The sequence below is a fragment of the Myotis yumanensis genome, unplaced genomic scaffold (genome assembly GCF_028538775.1).
Source record: "Myotis yumanensis isolate MYYU_CA2020_CCGP unplaced genomic scaffold, mMyoYum1.0.hap1 SCAF_2, whole genome shotgun sequence".
Classification (NCBI taxonomy): domain Eukaryota; kingdom Metazoa; phylum Chordata; class Mammalia; order Chiroptera; family Vespertilionidae; genus Myotis; species Myotis yumanensis.
The window spans coordinates 36676962-36694734 of record NW_027223753.1 but is presented as its reverse complement, the minus strand read 5'-3'; the positions used below and the strand labels follow the sequence as shown (position 1 = coordinate 36694734).

General features: G+C 44.7%; 1 protein-coding gene across 1 annotated transcript; it reads left to right on the top strand.

Annotated features, from left to right (window-relative positions):
* Window positions 1–1593: 1593 nt before the first annotated feature.
* COA7 (cytochrome c oxidase assembly factor 7) lies at window positions 1594–17429 on the top strand. Its single transcript, XM_070405141.1, has 3 exons — window positions 1594–1798; window positions 3942–4082; window positions 16207–17429. The coding sequence occupies exons 1-3, from the start codon at window positions 1693–1695 to the stop codon at window positions 16653–16655; spliced, it is 696 nt and encodes a 231-aa protein (XP_070261242.1). The 5' UTR covers window positions 1594–1692; the 3' UTR covers window positions 16656–17429.
* The last annotated feature ends 344 nt before the right edge of the window (window positions 17430–17773 follow it).

Genomic DNA, 17773 nt, shown 5'->3' with positions numbered 1-17773 from the left:
TGAGGAAGTGTTTGGAAGTTGTACACTCTCTGATGTCATTAGGGGTAGGCTAATAGGGGAGTTATTGGGGAAGCATTGCTACAGGTGGTGGGAAACATGGATTGAACTCCACTGAGGGCTTTAGTCTAGGGCTGGCTGGGACTCAAAGACGAACAGGAACTGACTGTCTTTGGAGAGCTTTCAGTCTAGGCTTTATGAAGCTGATGATCCTGAGCAGAACAAAAAAAAAGTTCCTTTCCTCTTCCCCATCTCCTTGACACATTCCTCTTGTAACTCATCCATTCTTTTACTTAAAAAATATTTACTCTACAACAACTCTCTCACTTCTTATGTGACCTAGGACAAGTTACTTAACCTTTATGTACCTCAGTTTCCTCATCTGCAGAATGGGAATAGAATAATACCTACCCCATAATGTCACAAGGAGTGCCATAGTGAGAATTAAATGAGAATTTGTATAACGCTCTTAGAATAGAATCTGGAACAAAGTTCAACCCTGTTTAAACATTAGCTATCACAACAATATTATTTGTACAACTTCTACAGCTATTGTGTTCCAGTCATCACCCCCCACAGTCTTTGGTCATTCACGTTGGGAGCAGGGGGAGATCTGGGAGGAATATACTAGTAGAGATAAACCAGATTTCTTATTGCAATTGTACAGACTTATCTATAGGAGGTGCTCAAATTGCTTGTTGAATGAATAAATAAATGTCTTCCTACTAAACTGCAAGCTATTTAAAAGCAAGGACCATTTTTCCTAGCTGTTGAATTACTAGAAGGAAGCACTTGGTGAGGCACACAGTAGGCCCTTAGAGATTACAGAACTAATGAATGTATGGGGGGACTACAGGCGGAAAGTCACTAAGGCCACAAAGCTGGCACAGAGAAAGTGCTGCAGAAAGACTGCCATCAGTTTGGAAATGGGAGGACCAGAGGAAAAGATTTGGCCGCCAAAGACTAACAGCGCGAGGACTGCGGACAAGCCCAGTTTGCGGCGCCAGGATTTAGCGAATGAGCTGAGCCGGTGCACGCAGACCTCCGCGGCGGCGCGCCCGCCCAGGCCCCGCCCCGCCCCCGCCCCGCCCCCGCCCAGGCCCCGCCCAGGCCTTAGCGAAAGAGCGGGTGCACGCAGACCTCCGCGGCGGCGCGCCCGCCCAGGCCCCGCCCAGGCCCCGCCCAGGCCTTAGCGAAAGAGCGGGTGCACGCAGACCTCCGCGGCGGCGCGCCCGCCCAGGCCCCGCCCAGGCCCCGCCCAGGCCTTAGCGAAAGAGCGGGTGCACGCAGACCTCCGCGGCGGCGCGCCCGCCCAGGCCCCGCCCAGGCCCCGCCCAGGCCTTAGCGAAAGAGCGGGTGCACGCAGACCTCCGCGGCGGCGCGCCCGCCCAGGCCCCGCCCAGGCCCCGCCCAGGCCTTAGCGAAAGAGCGGGTGCACGCAGACCTCCGCGGCGGCGCGCCCGCCCAGGCTCCGCCCAGGCCTCGCCCAGACTCCGCTCAGACTCCGCCCAGGCCCCGCCCAGGCCCCGCCCAGGCCCCAGCGAAAGAGCGGGTGCACGCAGACCTCCGCGGCGGCGCGCCCGCCTAGGCCCCGCCCAGGCCCCGCCCCTCCGCCAGCTTACGGGACCGTGGGGCTGGACTCCGCGTGGCCTGGGCTGGAGCGACAGGTTCGTCGCATCTGGGCGAGCCGGAACCATGGCTGGCTTGGTGGACTTCCAGGACGAGGAGCAGGTGAAATCGTTTCTGGAGAACATGGAGGTGGAATGCAACTACCAGTGCTACCGCGAGAAGGACCCGGATGGTAAGCGCTGCCGGCGCGGCCTGGGAACACGTGGGGGCCCCTGGAGGAGGGGCCGGGGCCGGGGCCGGACGGTCACGTGAGCGACCTCGGAGGGAATCTGAGCGGTCACACGCCCGGGGCACGGCGGGACGGGACGGGGTCAATGGGACGCTGACGACCTTGCGCGTGTTGGGGCGGGTTGCGTTCCGCGAGGACTCTGCGGGCTCTCCGTGGGGCAGTGCTCCGCCGGCTTCAACCTGGAGGCCGGCCGGGAAGGAGAAATGCTAGGGCACTTGGGGTAGAGGGACTGGGGACATTTCAGGGAACAGATAAAATTCCCTGTCCTCATGGAGCGCACATTCTAGTGGGGGAATTGGACAATAAACATAAGGAAATGAACGAAACAGTGTGTTAGAAAATAGTAAGTGCAGTGGGAAAAGTGAGCGGTGCCGGGAATGATGGAGGGGAATTTAAAAGGAGTAGGCGGGGGGGGGGGGGGGGGGGGGGGGGGCAATCACTGAGAAGATGGCGTTTGAACTGAGAGCCCTGAGGAAGGTAAGGGAGATCTAGGCCAGGCGGAGGGAGCAGTGAGTGGCAAGGACCTAAGACATGAATGTGCCCTGTGTGTGCTGGGAACACAGTGTGGGGTGAATGGTGGTGTCCAGAAGGGGCCACTCAGAGAATCCAGTGCCTTTGGGTGATTTTCTTCCTCCTCCTTTATTTATTGGTTGACTGATTTTAGAGGAAGAGAGAGAAACATTGATTGGCTGCCTTCTGCACCCCCCCCCCCTCCCCAATGGAACCCACCACCTTTTGATGTATAAAGGTCCACGCTCCAACCAACTGAGCCACACTGGCCAGGGCTTCCTACTTTATTTTTATAGAGGAAAAAAAAATGGCACTGGCTCTACTTTGCAGCCTAGTTCCAGAACATGATATAAATCTTTTTTGTTTGTTTTTCCCATTAATTTTTTTTTTTTAGAGAGAATGGAAGGGGGTGGGGGACATATAGACAGATACATCCATTGGTTGCCTCCTGAACCTGCAACCCAGATAAGTGCCCTTGGCTGGGAATCAAGCCCACTACCCTTCAGTGTGCCCATGGATGCTCTAACCACTGAGCCACCAGTTAGGGCAATGTAGTTATTTTTTTATGCTAACCAACAACGCAGAGTTGCTCTGCATTGTATAATGCTTAAGAAGAACCCAGGGTTCTTTTTAAGAGAGCTGGTCCATGTCCTAAGTGTAGAGAGAATTCACAGGAGAGTTACTTGGGGAGCAGGATGGTTGGGAAAGATTTCTGGTGTTGGTCAGAAGGAATTGGTCTTCCCTGATCACCTAGTCTGTTAACCATTCCCCCAACATGCACAACAAACTATCTTACAATCCTGTTTCATTTCAATCATAACATTTATTACGGTTTGAATACATCTTGTTCACCTATTTATTTATTGTTTACTCCTCTAGAATGTGATTTTTAGGAGGGCAATTGACTGTATTCCCAGCATCTGGGACAGTGTATGTTTTGTGCATAGATGAGCATCCATGGTCAAATGTCGTTGAGTGAAAATGAATGAGAGATGTTGGAGTGTTATTGGGGATGAAGAAGGGACAGGGGAGAGACGATAAGGAGAGGCTGGCTGGGACTAGAGCCTGCCTGGGAGAGAGAGTATATTTCCAACTCCTTTGGTAGCTGCTGTTTCTACTCTGTTGTCAGACTTCACATTCCCAGCCTGGCTGAGGAGTAAGGTACAGTCATCGAAGCAACCCTTTCTTGCTGCTACAAAGACTAGCCCATGGACCCGTTTGGTTTTCTGTGTTTGACCACTGAATTTCCTAAGAAGTTCCAAAGCTAGCAGAGTTTCAGTTATGGAAGTCACTGCGTCTTTGGGCCAGCCTGGCTGGCAGGGCAGAAGGGCTGGTGAGAGAAGGAGCCAGTGCAGGGGCCAAGGTCTCCCCCGTCCTTACATTTGTCAGCCCCTGCCCAAGGGCAAACAATGCCTTTGTAGGAATGGCTGAACACCACCTGCATTCCTTGTCACACCTCAGGAGAACAGTGGCTGGTCCCAAATGAAAGACACATCTGGCCTGTCACACCTTGACCCTCCCCACTGCTAAGCAGTGTCCCCAGACATGAAGAAAAGCTCTTGTCCTCTTTTCACAGGTTGTTATCGGCTGGTCGACTATTTGGAAGGGATCCAGAAGAATTTTGATGAGGCTGCCAAGGTGTTGAAGTTCAACTGTGAAGAGAACAAACACAGTGATAGCTGCTACAAACTGGGGGCCTATTATGTGACCGGAAAAGGTAAGGAGGGCCTGCTTTCCTTGGTCCTTGTCATTGATAGTGCTGACCTCATACTGAGCCCTCTTTGCAGAAGGGTCCTCACAGGCATTGGGGAAGCACGTTGCAGGAAGATTTGGAAATGCGTTCAGCAGAATGGTGAGGGGAAGAGTACAACCTTTTAAGTTAGGCAGACCTCAGGGAATGTTACTTGCAAGGAGTGAGTGGGATCTTGAGTCAGTCACTTAACCTTTGTGCCTGTTACATCACCTGTAAAATACTTCATAGGGATTTTGTGAAGATTAAAAAGGATAAAGTAGGTAAGGCATCAGCACATGCCTGGCCCCGAGGAGGGGATCAGTAATGGTTAATTCCCTTCCATCTATCTTTTCTCCTCATGCCCTATTGCTGTCATCACTGGAGTAGCTTTTAAGTTATCTATTGCTAAATAGCAAATTATCTTAGCAAATTTACTTCACATAGTTTCTGTGGGGTCAGGAATTGGGGAGTAGCTTAGCTGTGTGCCTCAGGGTCTCTCATGATTTTTTTTAGACATTAGCCAGGGAGTTAAGGGTGCAGTTATTTGAAGGCTTGACTAGAACTGGATTTTTCCCATTTTAAGATGACTTACTCATGTGGCTGTTGGTAAATACTTCCTTCTGTTCCTTGCCAGCTGTTATCAGGTGACCTCAGTTCCTTGTGACATGGCTCTCTCTATGTGTCCTCATGCCATGGCATCTGGCTTCCTCCAGAGTGAATGATCCAAGAGAGAGAGCAAGAAGGAATCCTCAGTGTCTTTTGATGAATCTTCAATGGCCTACCCTTAGATGTCACACATGTTTCATCCCCATCACATTCTATTTATTAGAAGTGAGTCAGTAAGTCTAGTCCATATTAAGGGGAGAGAACTTAAAAGTCCACCTCTCAAAACCAGGAATATCAAAGAATTTATGTACATATTTAGAACCACCACAAATAGGGACTATGACCTTTGACAGGCAGCTATTTTTTTGCTCACCAGATCATGAGCTTCTTGAAGATGTTATGATTCATTCATCCCTTGTTCCCCGTGCCCAAGCCTGGTTGGAGAGTTGTTCAGTGAAAGTTTGATGAAGAAGATGTCTTTTTAATTCTCTGAAGCTGTGTAGATTATTTCTGCTTTCACATGGGACATTGGTTCTGTGGTAGTCCCTATTTTGATGAAAGTTTATCATCATCAAGAGTATCAGTTTCCCTTCTGATGCAGGGGGGCATTTCTTTAACTTAGTAGTTTTCTTAATATCCTAACCTACGGAAATAATTAAAAATGCAAATAAAGGTAATGTGCAAAGATATTCACCCCAGCATTATTCATCTGGCAAACTTATCATTAATTTATAGTGTATAAGCAGTATATAACTGCATTATATTAATTATTTTTTAAATTGTCTACCAACAATAGCAGCTTAGTTAAATAATATAACTTCCATTGGATGGAATGTTATTTAGCACATTAAAAAATGTTTCTGCCCTGGCTGGTTTGGTTCAGTGGATAGAGCGTTGGCCTATGGACTAAAAGGTCCTGGGTTTGATTCCAGTTGGAGGCACATGCCCGGGTTGTGGGCTCGATCCCCAGTGCGGGGCATGCAGGAGGCAGCTGATCGGTGATTCTCTGTCATCATTGATGTTTCTATCTCCCTCCTTCTCCCTTCCTCTCTGAAAAGAAAAAAAGTTTCTAAAAATTTTTTGTTGATATGGGGAAAACTTATAATATTCAGTAAAAAAAGCAGAGTACAAAATTATGTATGGTATAAATTCAGCTATATAATATAAAGTGCAAAACCAAAAATGTTCCTAGCTGTTGTCTCTGGATTTGATTTGTGTCCTGGTAAAGTTTTGGATTCTTTTTGTCTTTATACCATATTTTACTATATTTTCCACAAAGATTTTGAGTTCCTTATTGAATTAAGGAAAGACAGACTTATTATACAGACTTACGTGATTAATAATTGTGCACTGAGCCTTTTTGTTGTTGTTGTTGTTGTTCTAGTGCTCCTTTGTTGAGCATACTTTTAGTATTTGCTATCAACAGTGAAACAAGAATTAAACATGACCAGTGTGTATGGGGTCAGGGGGTATATTTATACTAATACCTGTTATACCTGGAGAGCTTGAGAAGCATCTTCAGAGAGAGACCTATAAAGTACCCTGGGGTTTAATGCTGGAGAGGGTCATCATTAGGGGTGCTGTCATAGAGAAGGCATTGAAACTGGTGTTTCAAGGACAGTAGATTTTGTTTGGTGGAGGTGGAATAGAGTTATGTCCCAGGCAGAAAGAAGGTGAGCAGGTGTGAAAAAAAACAGTGGTAAATGCCCTGGCCAGTGTGGTTCATTTGGTTGGGCATCATCCCATGCACCAAAAGGCTGCTGATTTGATTCCTTGTCAGGTGCATGCCTGGGTTGTGGGCTGGATCCCCAGTAGGGGGATGTGCAGGAGGCAGCTGATCAATGTTTTGCTATCAAATCGATGTTTCTCTTCTCTCTCCCTCTCCCGTCTTCTTTCTCTCTCTAAAAATCAATAACAGTATTTTTAAAAATAATTTAAAAATAGTAAAACAAGTAAATTTCTTTAAAAAAAAACAAACAAAAAAAAGAGTAGGCCGGCTGGCGTGGCTCAGTAGTTGAGCTTCGACCTATGAACCAGGAGGTCACAGTTCGATTCCCTGTCAGGGCACATGCCCAGGTTGTGTGCTTGATTCCCAGTGTGGGGTGTGTAGGAGGCAGCCAATCAATGATTCTCATTATTGATGTTTCTAGCTCTCTCTTCCTCTCCCTTCTCTGAAATCAATAAAAATATATATATTTTAAAAAGAGTGGTAGAGAACAATAATTAATCGTCTGTTAAACTAACATTCTTAAATAAATTTCTATAGGTGTTTAAACCAAAGTGGTCACAGAAGGTCCCATTAATAGATCTTTGCTACTCAAGCCCTTTTGGATTGCTGTTTATTAGACCTTGAGCCCTGCCAAGTCTAAAAGCCAATACTGTTGGCTCCACCTGCCTACTTCTGAGATAAAGGATTTTATAATCTTTGGTTTTGCCCTCTGTTCCTGAAAACACACCCCATGTTCTTTCTTGACACAGACTGGTTAATAACTCTCCTTTTACCGAGGATAACTGGGGCAGGGGAAAGAGTGGGAAGCCAAAGAGCCCACTTTTAGCTGACATTGTGACATCAGGCAAAGCGTTTTCCTTCCCTGGGCCACAAATTCCTCACTGACGAAATTAAAAGTAATAAGGTCTGCTCATACCTTCTTTGTAGGTTTTTCCTGTGCATCATATGAGAACAGATATGACTGCTTTGTTAAACTGTAAACCATTCTATCAGTTTGAACAGGTCTGGTTGTATTGGTTGCTGCAGAAGTTACTTTGGATTGCACACTTAGAGTGACCACAGAGTATTTGGGTCAGATGTTTTCATTTGTAAAGCAGTTTAAATGTCCTGAAGGGGAAACTAATTCTGATACACATCTCTTTTATGAAATATTCTGCAGCCAGTGAAACAGATATTAAGAAGGGTTTCTAATGGGGAGTGACGAGGGCTCATGATTATAACATGTAAAAATAATACCAAACTACATAGAAAATGTACTAGGAGGAAATACATAAAAATTTAAATAGTAATGGTCTCTAAAAATGCAAATAAAGGTTATGTGCAAGATACTCACCCCAGCATTATTCATCTGGCAAATTTATCATTAATTTATAGTTTATAAGCAGTACATATTTGCATTATGTATGCTTCCCCCTTCTCCCTGTCCTATTTAAAAGTCCTCAATGTCTCTTCTAAAAAGTAAGATTACTGTAGAGGAGGAAGTAAGTTAATGATGATAAAGCAAATAAACCTTTATCTCTAGTCAAGCCCATTCTTGTGAGGTCCATACTGCCTGCAGCTATTTATTGAACAGTTCTACTTGGAGTTCTTATAGACATCTCAAACTTAACAAATCCATTGTGGGATTTTTGTTTTCTTCTCCTATTTATTATATCCTGTCGTCTTCTACTTTAGCAAGTGGTATCTCTCAACCTAGTAGCTCATGCTAGTTTATCTTCAAAATATTCTCAAATCTGTCCTGTTTCTCCCTCTTCTGCTATCATTCCTATCCAACCACCCTCCTTTCCTGCTTGGATTATAGTTAGGAGATTAATGCAAGTCCCCAATCTTCTCTCCATAAGGCAATTAAAATGAACTTTGAAGAACTTTGTATATTTTAGCCATGGATTAGCTAAAATATTCAAAGCAGCTGATTTCAGACATTGGACAACAGGCAATGAAGTATTGTGATTCCCGAGAAAAGGAAAACACACGAGGTGATCGCCATCCGTGATTGCTTTAGCTTTCTTTCTGAAAGTATTTTCCACACTATGCACAGAGCAGTGAAGCCAAATAGAGCATGATAATCGTGCTTAAGGAATGAGGCAGAGGTCAAAGTTTCCAGCTACTGAGGAAGTGGAATTCTCAGGACAGGATACCAGAGAGGAATAAGCTATACAGAGGAATTCTAGAAATCCACATAGGCGATCTCTTAAGTCTTTGGCCCAGTGTTAAGCTGCACAAGGTCTCTGAGAGACCTTGCAGTAAAAAGATATTGAGGAGCTATGCACTGAAGAGATTTCAGAGGTTTCATAGTGCTAGGAGTGGTTTGAGTTCCAGCCAGCCAGAGAAGAGGGACCTCAGTGAACACCACAGATATTCAACAGAGACTCCAGAAAGGCCATGTCCTAATGGTAAGACTACTCTAGATCTGCTCTAACAAACTTAAATACAAGCCTCAAAAGGATCAGGCTGATTCACCAGTAAATTAGCTAGCTACCTGCCAGAATGAAACTCAACAGTCTTTAAAGGAATTCAACAAAATCCAAGCTGTACAAATTGTCATCCACAATGTCCAGCATAAAATAAGAAATTACTAAATTAAAAAAAGGCAATTAGTAGAAATAGACCCAGATATGACACAGATATTGGAATTTACAATTGATAATTTAAAAACAGGTATAATAACTATATTTAAGATTTTAAATAAAACATAAACCTAATGATTGAACAGATAGGAAATCTCACTAGAAAAATTGAAATTATAAAAAGAACCAAATGAAATCCTGCAATAGAAAGTTGCATCCTATATAATAAAAGGCTAATATGCAAATAGACCGAACAGCAGAACAACCGAACAACTGGTCACTATGACGTGTCAGAGTGCGTGTGCGGAACATGGTGGGCATTGGCTGCGGTGGGATGGTGGAGCAGGTGAGCGGAGGCGCCAGACCAAGGCGGGGCACCGGTTGCTGTCATTGGGGTGAGCTGTTAGTGGTTACTGAAAATTCTTTGCTCCTGTGCGCCGCAGTCCCACCCGCAGCTCACACCCACTGCCAGAGCCACTGCTCACACCCACTGCCAGCCCCAGCCCCGCTCACACCTGCAGCCGGCACCGGAGCTGCCACTCGCACCCGCTGCCGGTGCCCAGTGCCAGTTTCGATCACTCGGCGCCATCAGCAGGTGCAGCTGGCAGCTGCTGGTCCTGTTTGCCTCTGAGGGCTTCTTCACCTCCTCCTGCTCCTGAGGAGCAATTGGGGCAGCAGCCACCACTTGCACCTGCTGACAGTGCCAGCCCCACTCACACCCACTGCTGGTGCACCGAGCCTCTAGTTTAAATATAAAGGTGAGAGGAATATATTCTCAAAAGTGAAAGAACTCAAGGGCATAGAATCTATCAGCTTTTATAGAAAAGTCTATCTGATAACCAATAAAGAGGTGAATCAAAAGAATTCAGGAATGGAGATGCTCTTATGGAAAGCATCAGTGATGAGTTGAATCCATTTAGAATGAGTATTGGGCTAATTAGGATTACTGAATAGGATGTAAATAATATAAACCTTTATGACAAAAACACTGTAACATTTACTGAGCACTTATTATCTGCCAGGCTCTTTGTAAGTACACATTCAAACTTCTTCCAACATGTGAAGTAAGTACTATTATCCTTGTTTTACAGATGAGAAAAACTAAGACTTGTAGAGGTTAAATAACATGCCTAAGGTCACATAGCTGACAACTAATGGAGTTGGGACTGGAGCCTAGGTTTTCTGGCTACAGAGCTCAGGCTTTGTTAACCACTATGCTGTGCTCTTTCCCTAAATTGAAATAACCAACAAGAAGTAGAAAGTGAGGGAGGAGAGATGGGAGGAATATCCTCATGTTTTCTAGTTGTGAGTCAATAATCTCTAAAATTTAGTTAAAAAATAAAAACAATGACTAACCTTTTAATATGTTTAATAATTTCTTTATAACTCTAGGGCAGGGGTGGGGAATGGTTTTTCTGCCAAGGGCCATTTGGATATTTATAACACCACTTGCTTAACATAAATCACTTAATAGAAATCTATGTTGCCATGAAAAAAGCTTCTAGATTTATTGAATTTTGAGTCCTGCCTGCAGTTGTCTTGGCAGGGCCAGACCAAATGATTTCGTGGGCTTTATACACCCACCCTTGCTCTAGGAGCCCATTTAGGAAAATTTTCTGGTGAAGAAATATTCATTTGAAATTCAGCAGTTTCTTCAGTTTCACTTCGGTTTTCTTCTGATAAATTCAAGTGAAATCAAAGTTAATTTTTTATTCACATATGTAGTCCAGTTTTTCAAAGTACTTCTATCAGCTATGTATTCAGCCATCAAGCTGAACACTTGTTACAAAGATGTCTGGAATGGTAATCTCCTAATGATAATGATGGTTATTTCTAGGTGGTGTATTTGGAAAGATTTCTATAAAAAAATAATGTTAAGAGATAGTTAGAAATAATTATTTGTATATTTTTTAAATGTTTGTGGTTTGTTTTTAAATATGTTTTTATTGATTTCAGAGAGGAAAGGGGGAGAGAGAGAGAGAGAGAGATAAAGAGAGAAAGAGGAACATCAATGATGAGAATCATTGACCGACTGCCTCCTGCCACGCTCCCCCCACTGGGGATCTAGCCCCAAACCTAGGCATGTGCCTTTGACCGGAATCGAACCCGGGACCCCTCAGTCTGCATGCTGATGCCCTATCCACTGAGCCAAACCAACCAGGGCTATTTATGTATTTTTTAAATGGGTGATGGTGTTACTGGACGGGGACCTGCCTGAGATGGGTCTGCCTCAAGTCAGCCTCTAGTGCAGTGATGGCTAACCTTTTGAGCTCAGCGTGTCAGCATTTTGAAAAACCCTAACTTAACTCTGGTGCCGTGTCACATATACAAATTTTTTGATATTTGCAACCATAGTAAAACAAAGACTTATATTTTTGATATTTATTTTATATATTTAAATGCCATTTAACAAAGAAAAATCAACCAAAAAAATGAGTTCGCGTGTCACCTGACACTCGTGTCATAGGTTCGCCATCACTGCTCTAGTGTGTGGGTTCTTGACTTCGTGTAGGAAAGATTTCACAATACAAGTCCAGGTAATTTTGAGAATATGTTTGTTAAAGCTGGGGACAGTGAAACAAGGAAGGGCTTAGCATAGAAGAAGCAACAGCCCTAGCCAGTTTGCCTTGGTGGATAGAGCTTTGGCCTGTGGACCAGAGGGTCCTGGGTTCAGTTCTGGTCAAGGGCACGTATCTTGGTTGCAGGTTCCTCCCTTGCCCAGGACCTGGTTGGGGCTCATGCAGGAGGCAGCTAGTTTATGTGTTGTGTCTCTCATCAATGTTTCTCTCTGTCTTTCCCTCTCTTCCACTCTCCCGAAAAATCAATGGAAAAATATCCTCTGGTGAGGATTTAAAAAAAAAAGAAGCAACAGAAAAGCCTAGGTCAGGGGTGGGCAAACTTTTTGACTCGAGGGCCACAATGGGTTCTTAAACTGGACCGGAGGGCCGGAACAAAAGCATGGATGGAGTGTTTGTGTGAACTAATATAAATTCAAAGTAAACATCATTACATAAAAGGGTATGATCGATCATTTGAAGATGGCGGCGTAGGTAAACACCGGAGACCGCTGCCGCAAACAACCATTTCAAAAATACAACTAAAAGACTGAACGGACATCACCCAGAACCACAGGAAGGCTGGCTGAAGAGAGACTCTACAACTAGAAGGAAAGAGAACAGCAAATCGAGGCTCAGAGGCGGCGCAGTGTGGAAAATACAAAGGTACCGAGGTGCGCGCGAAAGCGGGCTGGTGGCTGAGGGCGCGGTTGTCGTTTTCTGTCGGGAGTGAGTCTCAGACTCTGGGCTCCAGATCCGGGCGAGTCTCTAGGGACCCAAACTCAAACGGGAGAAGCGGGATTACCCGGCATCAGTTGGAACCTGAGGGCAGCTTTCTCTCCGAGGTTTGCAGCGGCTGCCGGGGTTCTGAGAAGCAGAGCCTCTGGGAACGGGACTGAGCGTGGCCATAACTGCTCCCTCCGCCCGCCCTGTTGATCCCGCCCCGCCCAAAGCCTGCGCACAGCCATTTGCCGATCGCCTCAGGCAAAGGCTGGATTAGCGCCTCCCCAGAAGACAGACGTTTTCCGCACAGCTGATTCCTATAGCCAGTCGGCCTGAGGGTCAAATCCCTCTAGTGTTAACTACAACAATTAAGGCTTGGCTAGAACAAGACTGCGCACAGAGACCACAAGGGGGTGCACCAAGAAAGCATAAAAGATGCGGAGACAAAAAAACATGACAGAAATGGAGGATATGGAGCTAAGAATCGCAATTTTGAGGGCTTGCCATAAATTTGTGCAGAACCTCACGAAAACTAATGAGACCCTCGATGCTACGATAAAGAAATTAGAAAGTAAGCATACACGGACTGAAATAAAGAATATTATACCCAATAGCAGACCAGAGGAGTACAATAATCAAACCAAAGATTCGACAAAAAACACCCAATTGGAAAAGCAAAATGAAAAAAGAATCCGAAAGTGTGAAGATAGTGTAAGGAGCCTCTGGGACAGCTTTAAGCGGTCTAATATCAGAGTCATTGGAGTTCCAGAAGATGAGAGACAGCAAGATATTGAAAACCTATTTCAAGAAATAATGGCAGAAAACTTCCCCCACCTGGTGAAAGAAATGGACTTACAGGTCCAAGAAGCGCAGAGAACCCCAAACAAAAGGAATCCAAAGAGGACCACACCAAGACACATCATAATTAAAATGCCAAGAGCAAAAGACAAAGAGAAAATCTTAAAAGCAGCAAGAGAAAGAGGCTCAATTACCTACAAGGGAATACCCATACGACTGTCAGCTGATTTCTCAACAGAAACTTTGCAGGCCAGAAGGGAATGGCAAGAAATATTCAAAGTGCTGAATACCAAGAACCTACAACCAAGATTACTTTATCCAGCAAAGCTATCATTCAGAATTGAAGGTCAGATAAAGAGCTTCACAGATAAGGAAAAGCTAAAGGAGTTCATCACCGCCAAACCAGTATTATATGAAATGCTGAAAGGTATCCTTTAAGAAGAGGAAGAAGAAGAAAAAGGTAAAGATACAAATTATGAACAACAAACATGCATCTATCAACAAATGAATCTAAGAATCAAGTGAATAAATAACCTGATGTACAGAATGAACTGGTGATTATAATAGAATCAGGGACATAGAAAGGGAATAGACTGACTATTCTTGGGGGAAAAAGGGGTGTGGGAGATGCGGGAAGTGACTGGACAAAAATCATGCACCTATGGATGAACACAGTGGGTGGGGAGTGAGGGTGGAGGGTGGGGTGGGAGCTGGAAGGAGGGAAGTTATGGGGGGAAAAAAGAGGAACAAATGTAATAATCTGAACAATAAAGATTTAATTTAAAAAAAATAAAAAAATAAAAATAAAAATAAAAAAAAAAAAAAAAAAAAGGGTATGATCTTTTTTTTTTTTTTTAGTTTTATTCATTTCAAACGGGCCGGATCCAGCCCGCAGGCCGTAGTTTGCCCATGGCTGGCCTAGGTGGTGCTCTGCTTTGGCATTCTAGAAATGCTATAGGAAAGAAGTGAGCCAAGGTGGGGCTGCTGTCAGCTCACAGGGAAGTCAGAGAAAAGGGGGTCTTGGAGACAGGATCAGGAGGTAAGCCCAGGACGAGCTGCCACTGCCCACTGCTCTCCTGGTTGAAACTTTTGCAGGGACCCTTAGAGTTTAGGAGGGAGTAAAAAGTTCATGCCTGAGAAGGGGCATGGTGTTCTCTATAGCGAGCCTGCACTGAGTCTTTGTCTTGAGGGGTTTTTTTTTAATCTTCTGTTGGTGAGAATCTTAGGGGATGGTTTCAGCAGAATATTCATCAGCTTTCCAGGTGCATTTTTAATATGCAGATACATCAAAATGAGTGTATAAGGGAGTTTAGGATTGTTCTTTGTTCTGCTTTATGGTTTTACTTTTTTTTTTTTTAATATATTTTATTGATTTTTTACAGAGAGGAAGGGAGAGAGATAGAGAGCTAGAAACATCGGTGAGAGAGAAACATTGATCAGCTGCCTCCTGCACATCTCCCACTGGGGATGTGCCCACAACCCAGGTACATGCCCTTGACCGGAATTGAACCCGGGACCCTTCAGTCCGCAGGCCGACGCTCTATCCACTGAGCCAAACTGGTTTCGGCTACGGTTTTACTTTTATCTTGGGTCTGTCTGGCTTTAGTGGGGTTTTTCTTTTTTGTTTCTCAGACTTCATCTGTTCTTGGGGTTAGCTGGCACAAATGACATTAATTGGGTCTCTGTTTTCTATTTTCCCTGCCCAGGGTGATTTAAGACAGTGGTCGCCAAGACCACTGGTGGTCCGTGAGGTCCGAAAGGTTGGCAACCACTGGTTTAAGGAAACCTTTGGAGCAGCGGTCGCCAACCTGTGGTCCGTGAGGTCCGAAAAGTTGGCGACTGCTGATTTAAGATATGTATTCTCTGGTTAGGGAGGAGAGTTATAAACCATTTGCTCTCAAGTGTCCTTGGTTAGGGGAGATAAGGTCTAGCAATTCACCACCTGGCTGTAAGTTGTTCAAATTTGACTTTATTTCCCCATTCCACTTGCCCAGGAATCTTCCTAGCTTCTTACTATCCTGCCTCAGTGCTACATGGAATTTCAAATTTCCATTAATAATAAAAAAAAAAACTAAAGAAAAAGCGTTGTAATTACCTCTGCTTAAAATGACCCATTAGTAGTTTCCCATTTATTATTGCTCCTAGGATTCTAAGTCCAGGATCCCTAATACGACCCACCGTACCCATAGGTTCTGCCCCCTGCCTGTCTCTTTAGCCTCCTTCCCTAGGACTTCTGGATTCTAGCCACATGGGCTCCTTTTCTCTTTGTATCCTGTTCCTTTTGCCTGGAGCAAGTCATATTTTCTTTCCCTTTCCCCCCCATTATTTCACAGCTCAAATATCACTTCTTTGGGGAAGCTTTCTTTGATCTCACCGCCTGGTCCAGGTCAGAACCCTGATATATTCTCATAGCACCCTGTACTTTTTCTCTGTACATTTGTCACACTTATGTTCATGCATTTATTTTTGTAGTTGTTTAATGTTTGTCTCATTAGACCATAAGATCCCCAGACAGGGACAGAATCTGTTTGTTCCCCAGAACTTGGCATAGTCGTTGGCAAATAGCATACATTCAGTATATATTTAAATCAGTGATTCCCAAAGTGGGCGCTACCGCCCCCCGGTGGGCGCTGCTTTCAAACTTCAATGTTTCTAATTTACACCTTTCTTTACTATATTTTACAAAAAAGGTAGAAACATTAATACATATATCTTTCTGTTTAATTGCTATTAAAATTTAAAAAAAATTAATTTCCAGGGGGTGCTGAATAATATTTTTTCTGGAAAGGGGGCGGTAGGCCAAATAAGTTTGGGAACCACTGATTTAAATTAACAAACAGTTAATAAAGTGCTTATAAGATGCCATGTTCTCACTATAACCCTATGACATAGCTATTGCTATCATTCCCACTTTACCTTTACCTTTTTGGTCTGCCTTTTAAGGTCTCATTTAACTAAGGCTCCATGGCTGAAAAAGCTGGTCTGTTCCCTGGACCAGTCCACCTTCCTTTCGTGCTGCTTTAACTCGAGGAGTGTGAATTTTATGCAGGAGTTGTTCCCTAGCTGGCCTGAGACATTCCGGCTCTGCCCTGGCTTGGACTTACTTTTTGCTTCTCTTTCCTAACTCCTAGGTGGGCTGACCCAGGACCTGAAAGCTGCCTTCAGCTGCTTTCTGATGGCGTGTGAGAAGCCTGGGAAGAAGTCTGTGGAGGCATGTCACAATGTTGGTCTCCTGGCACATGATGGACAGGTCCATGATGACGGCCAGCCCGATCTGGGGAAGGCCAGAGACTATTACACAAGGGCCTGTGATGGCAGCTATGCCCCTAGCTGCTTCAACCTCAGTGCCATGTTCCTGCAGGGTGCTCCCGGCTTTCCCAAGGACATGGGCCTAGCCTACAAATACACCATGAAAGCCTGTGACCTGGGCCATGTCTGGGCCTGTGCCAATGCCAGCCGCATGTACAAGCTGGGGGATGGTGTCGATAAGGATGAAGCCAAGGCTGAAGCACTAAAAAATCGGGCCATGAAACTGCATAAAGAACAGCAGAAAAACGTCCAACCTTTAACGTTCGGGTAGTGTGGCCCACCCTCCTGTGCAGCAGATGCTGGCACCTCTAATTCCTGATGCAGCCCTTGGAGAGCAACCTGCTGGAGTAGGAAGACTTGGGACTCGGTATTAGTAGCCCTGGTTACATTATACCCATTGCCCCAGAGTGTCACCTACTGGGATGTAGCCTGAAGTATTTATTTCTTTAACTGGTGTGTTCTGTAAAGAGACCCACATTTAATGGGGTTTTAGATCTCAAACTCTTATAGCTCTGAAAAACAGCAAACTAGAGAGCAATGGGGATTTTGGGGGGGTGGGAAGGAGAGACAAAGAGCAGGAGATGGGAAAAATTAGCAGCCACAGGGCCTGAAGGAATCCGACATCATCGTCGTCATTATTATTTTAGTTGGGAAGGCTTGAAAATCAGGAAGGATCTTGGTTTACGTAATAGAGGGCTTCAGGAGCTAAGAACAGTCACGACTCCACCCTCTGGCTTATGTAATCATTGGTGTGGGCTTTAGTTCTGCCTTTAGAGTCACATTTTTGCAATACATTCATGGAGATCTGGAAGATTAAAGGTCAGGGTTGCTAAAGAGGATGAAACAAGCCCCCCTGCAGTGGAGACAATCACAGTTAGTGGACTAGCATCCCCAGTCCACTTATGCGGTACTGCTCATCACACTGAGGAGCAGATTATTCCCCAGGCAACTTCAGGTAGGGATTTGTAAACAAGGGTTTTGTAACATTTTGTCCCTCAGAACAGAGCCTTTTTAACTGTTCCTGTGAATAAACTATTTTGATTAATATTTTTGTTATTGGTGTTCTCTCCACATCCTGGGTAGAGATTAAGTTCTTCAGTGGTTGTGCCTTTTCTTTTAAGAACATTTGCTTTTTCTATTATCTTCCTAATTTGTCACTAGGGGGCGAGCTTGTCATTTTCCTGCTGATAACAGGACCGTTATTTCTGTCACCACCTACAGTTTCTGTGCTTCCAGTTTTGCAGCTGTCTTAGAAGGAAAGTTTGCTATGTGGATGGGTTGTAAGCGTAGCCCACCCGTTTCTCCAGTTGACAGAGGAGAGGGACTTTCCCAAGGGCAGACAAGATCTAAAAAGTGAGCTTATTTTCAAAATATAAAGTAGCTTTTGTT

What these genes read in the sequence shown, in the direction of transcription:
- COA7 (XM_070405141.1), top strand. Translation starts at nt 1,693, where the DNA reads ATGGCTGGCTTGGTGGACTTCCAGGACGAGGAGCAGGTGAAATCGTTT. An exon ending in CCGCGAGAAGGACCCGGATG is followed by an intron (nt 1,799 to 3,941) that starts GTAAGCGCTGCC and finishes CTCTTTTCACAG; the next exon opens with GTTGTTATCGGCTGGTCGAC. An exon ending in CTATTATGTGACCGGAAAAG is followed by an intron (nt 4,083 to 16,206) that starts GTAAGGAGGGCC and finishes CCTAACTCCTAG; the next exon opens with GTGGGCTGACCCAGGACCTG.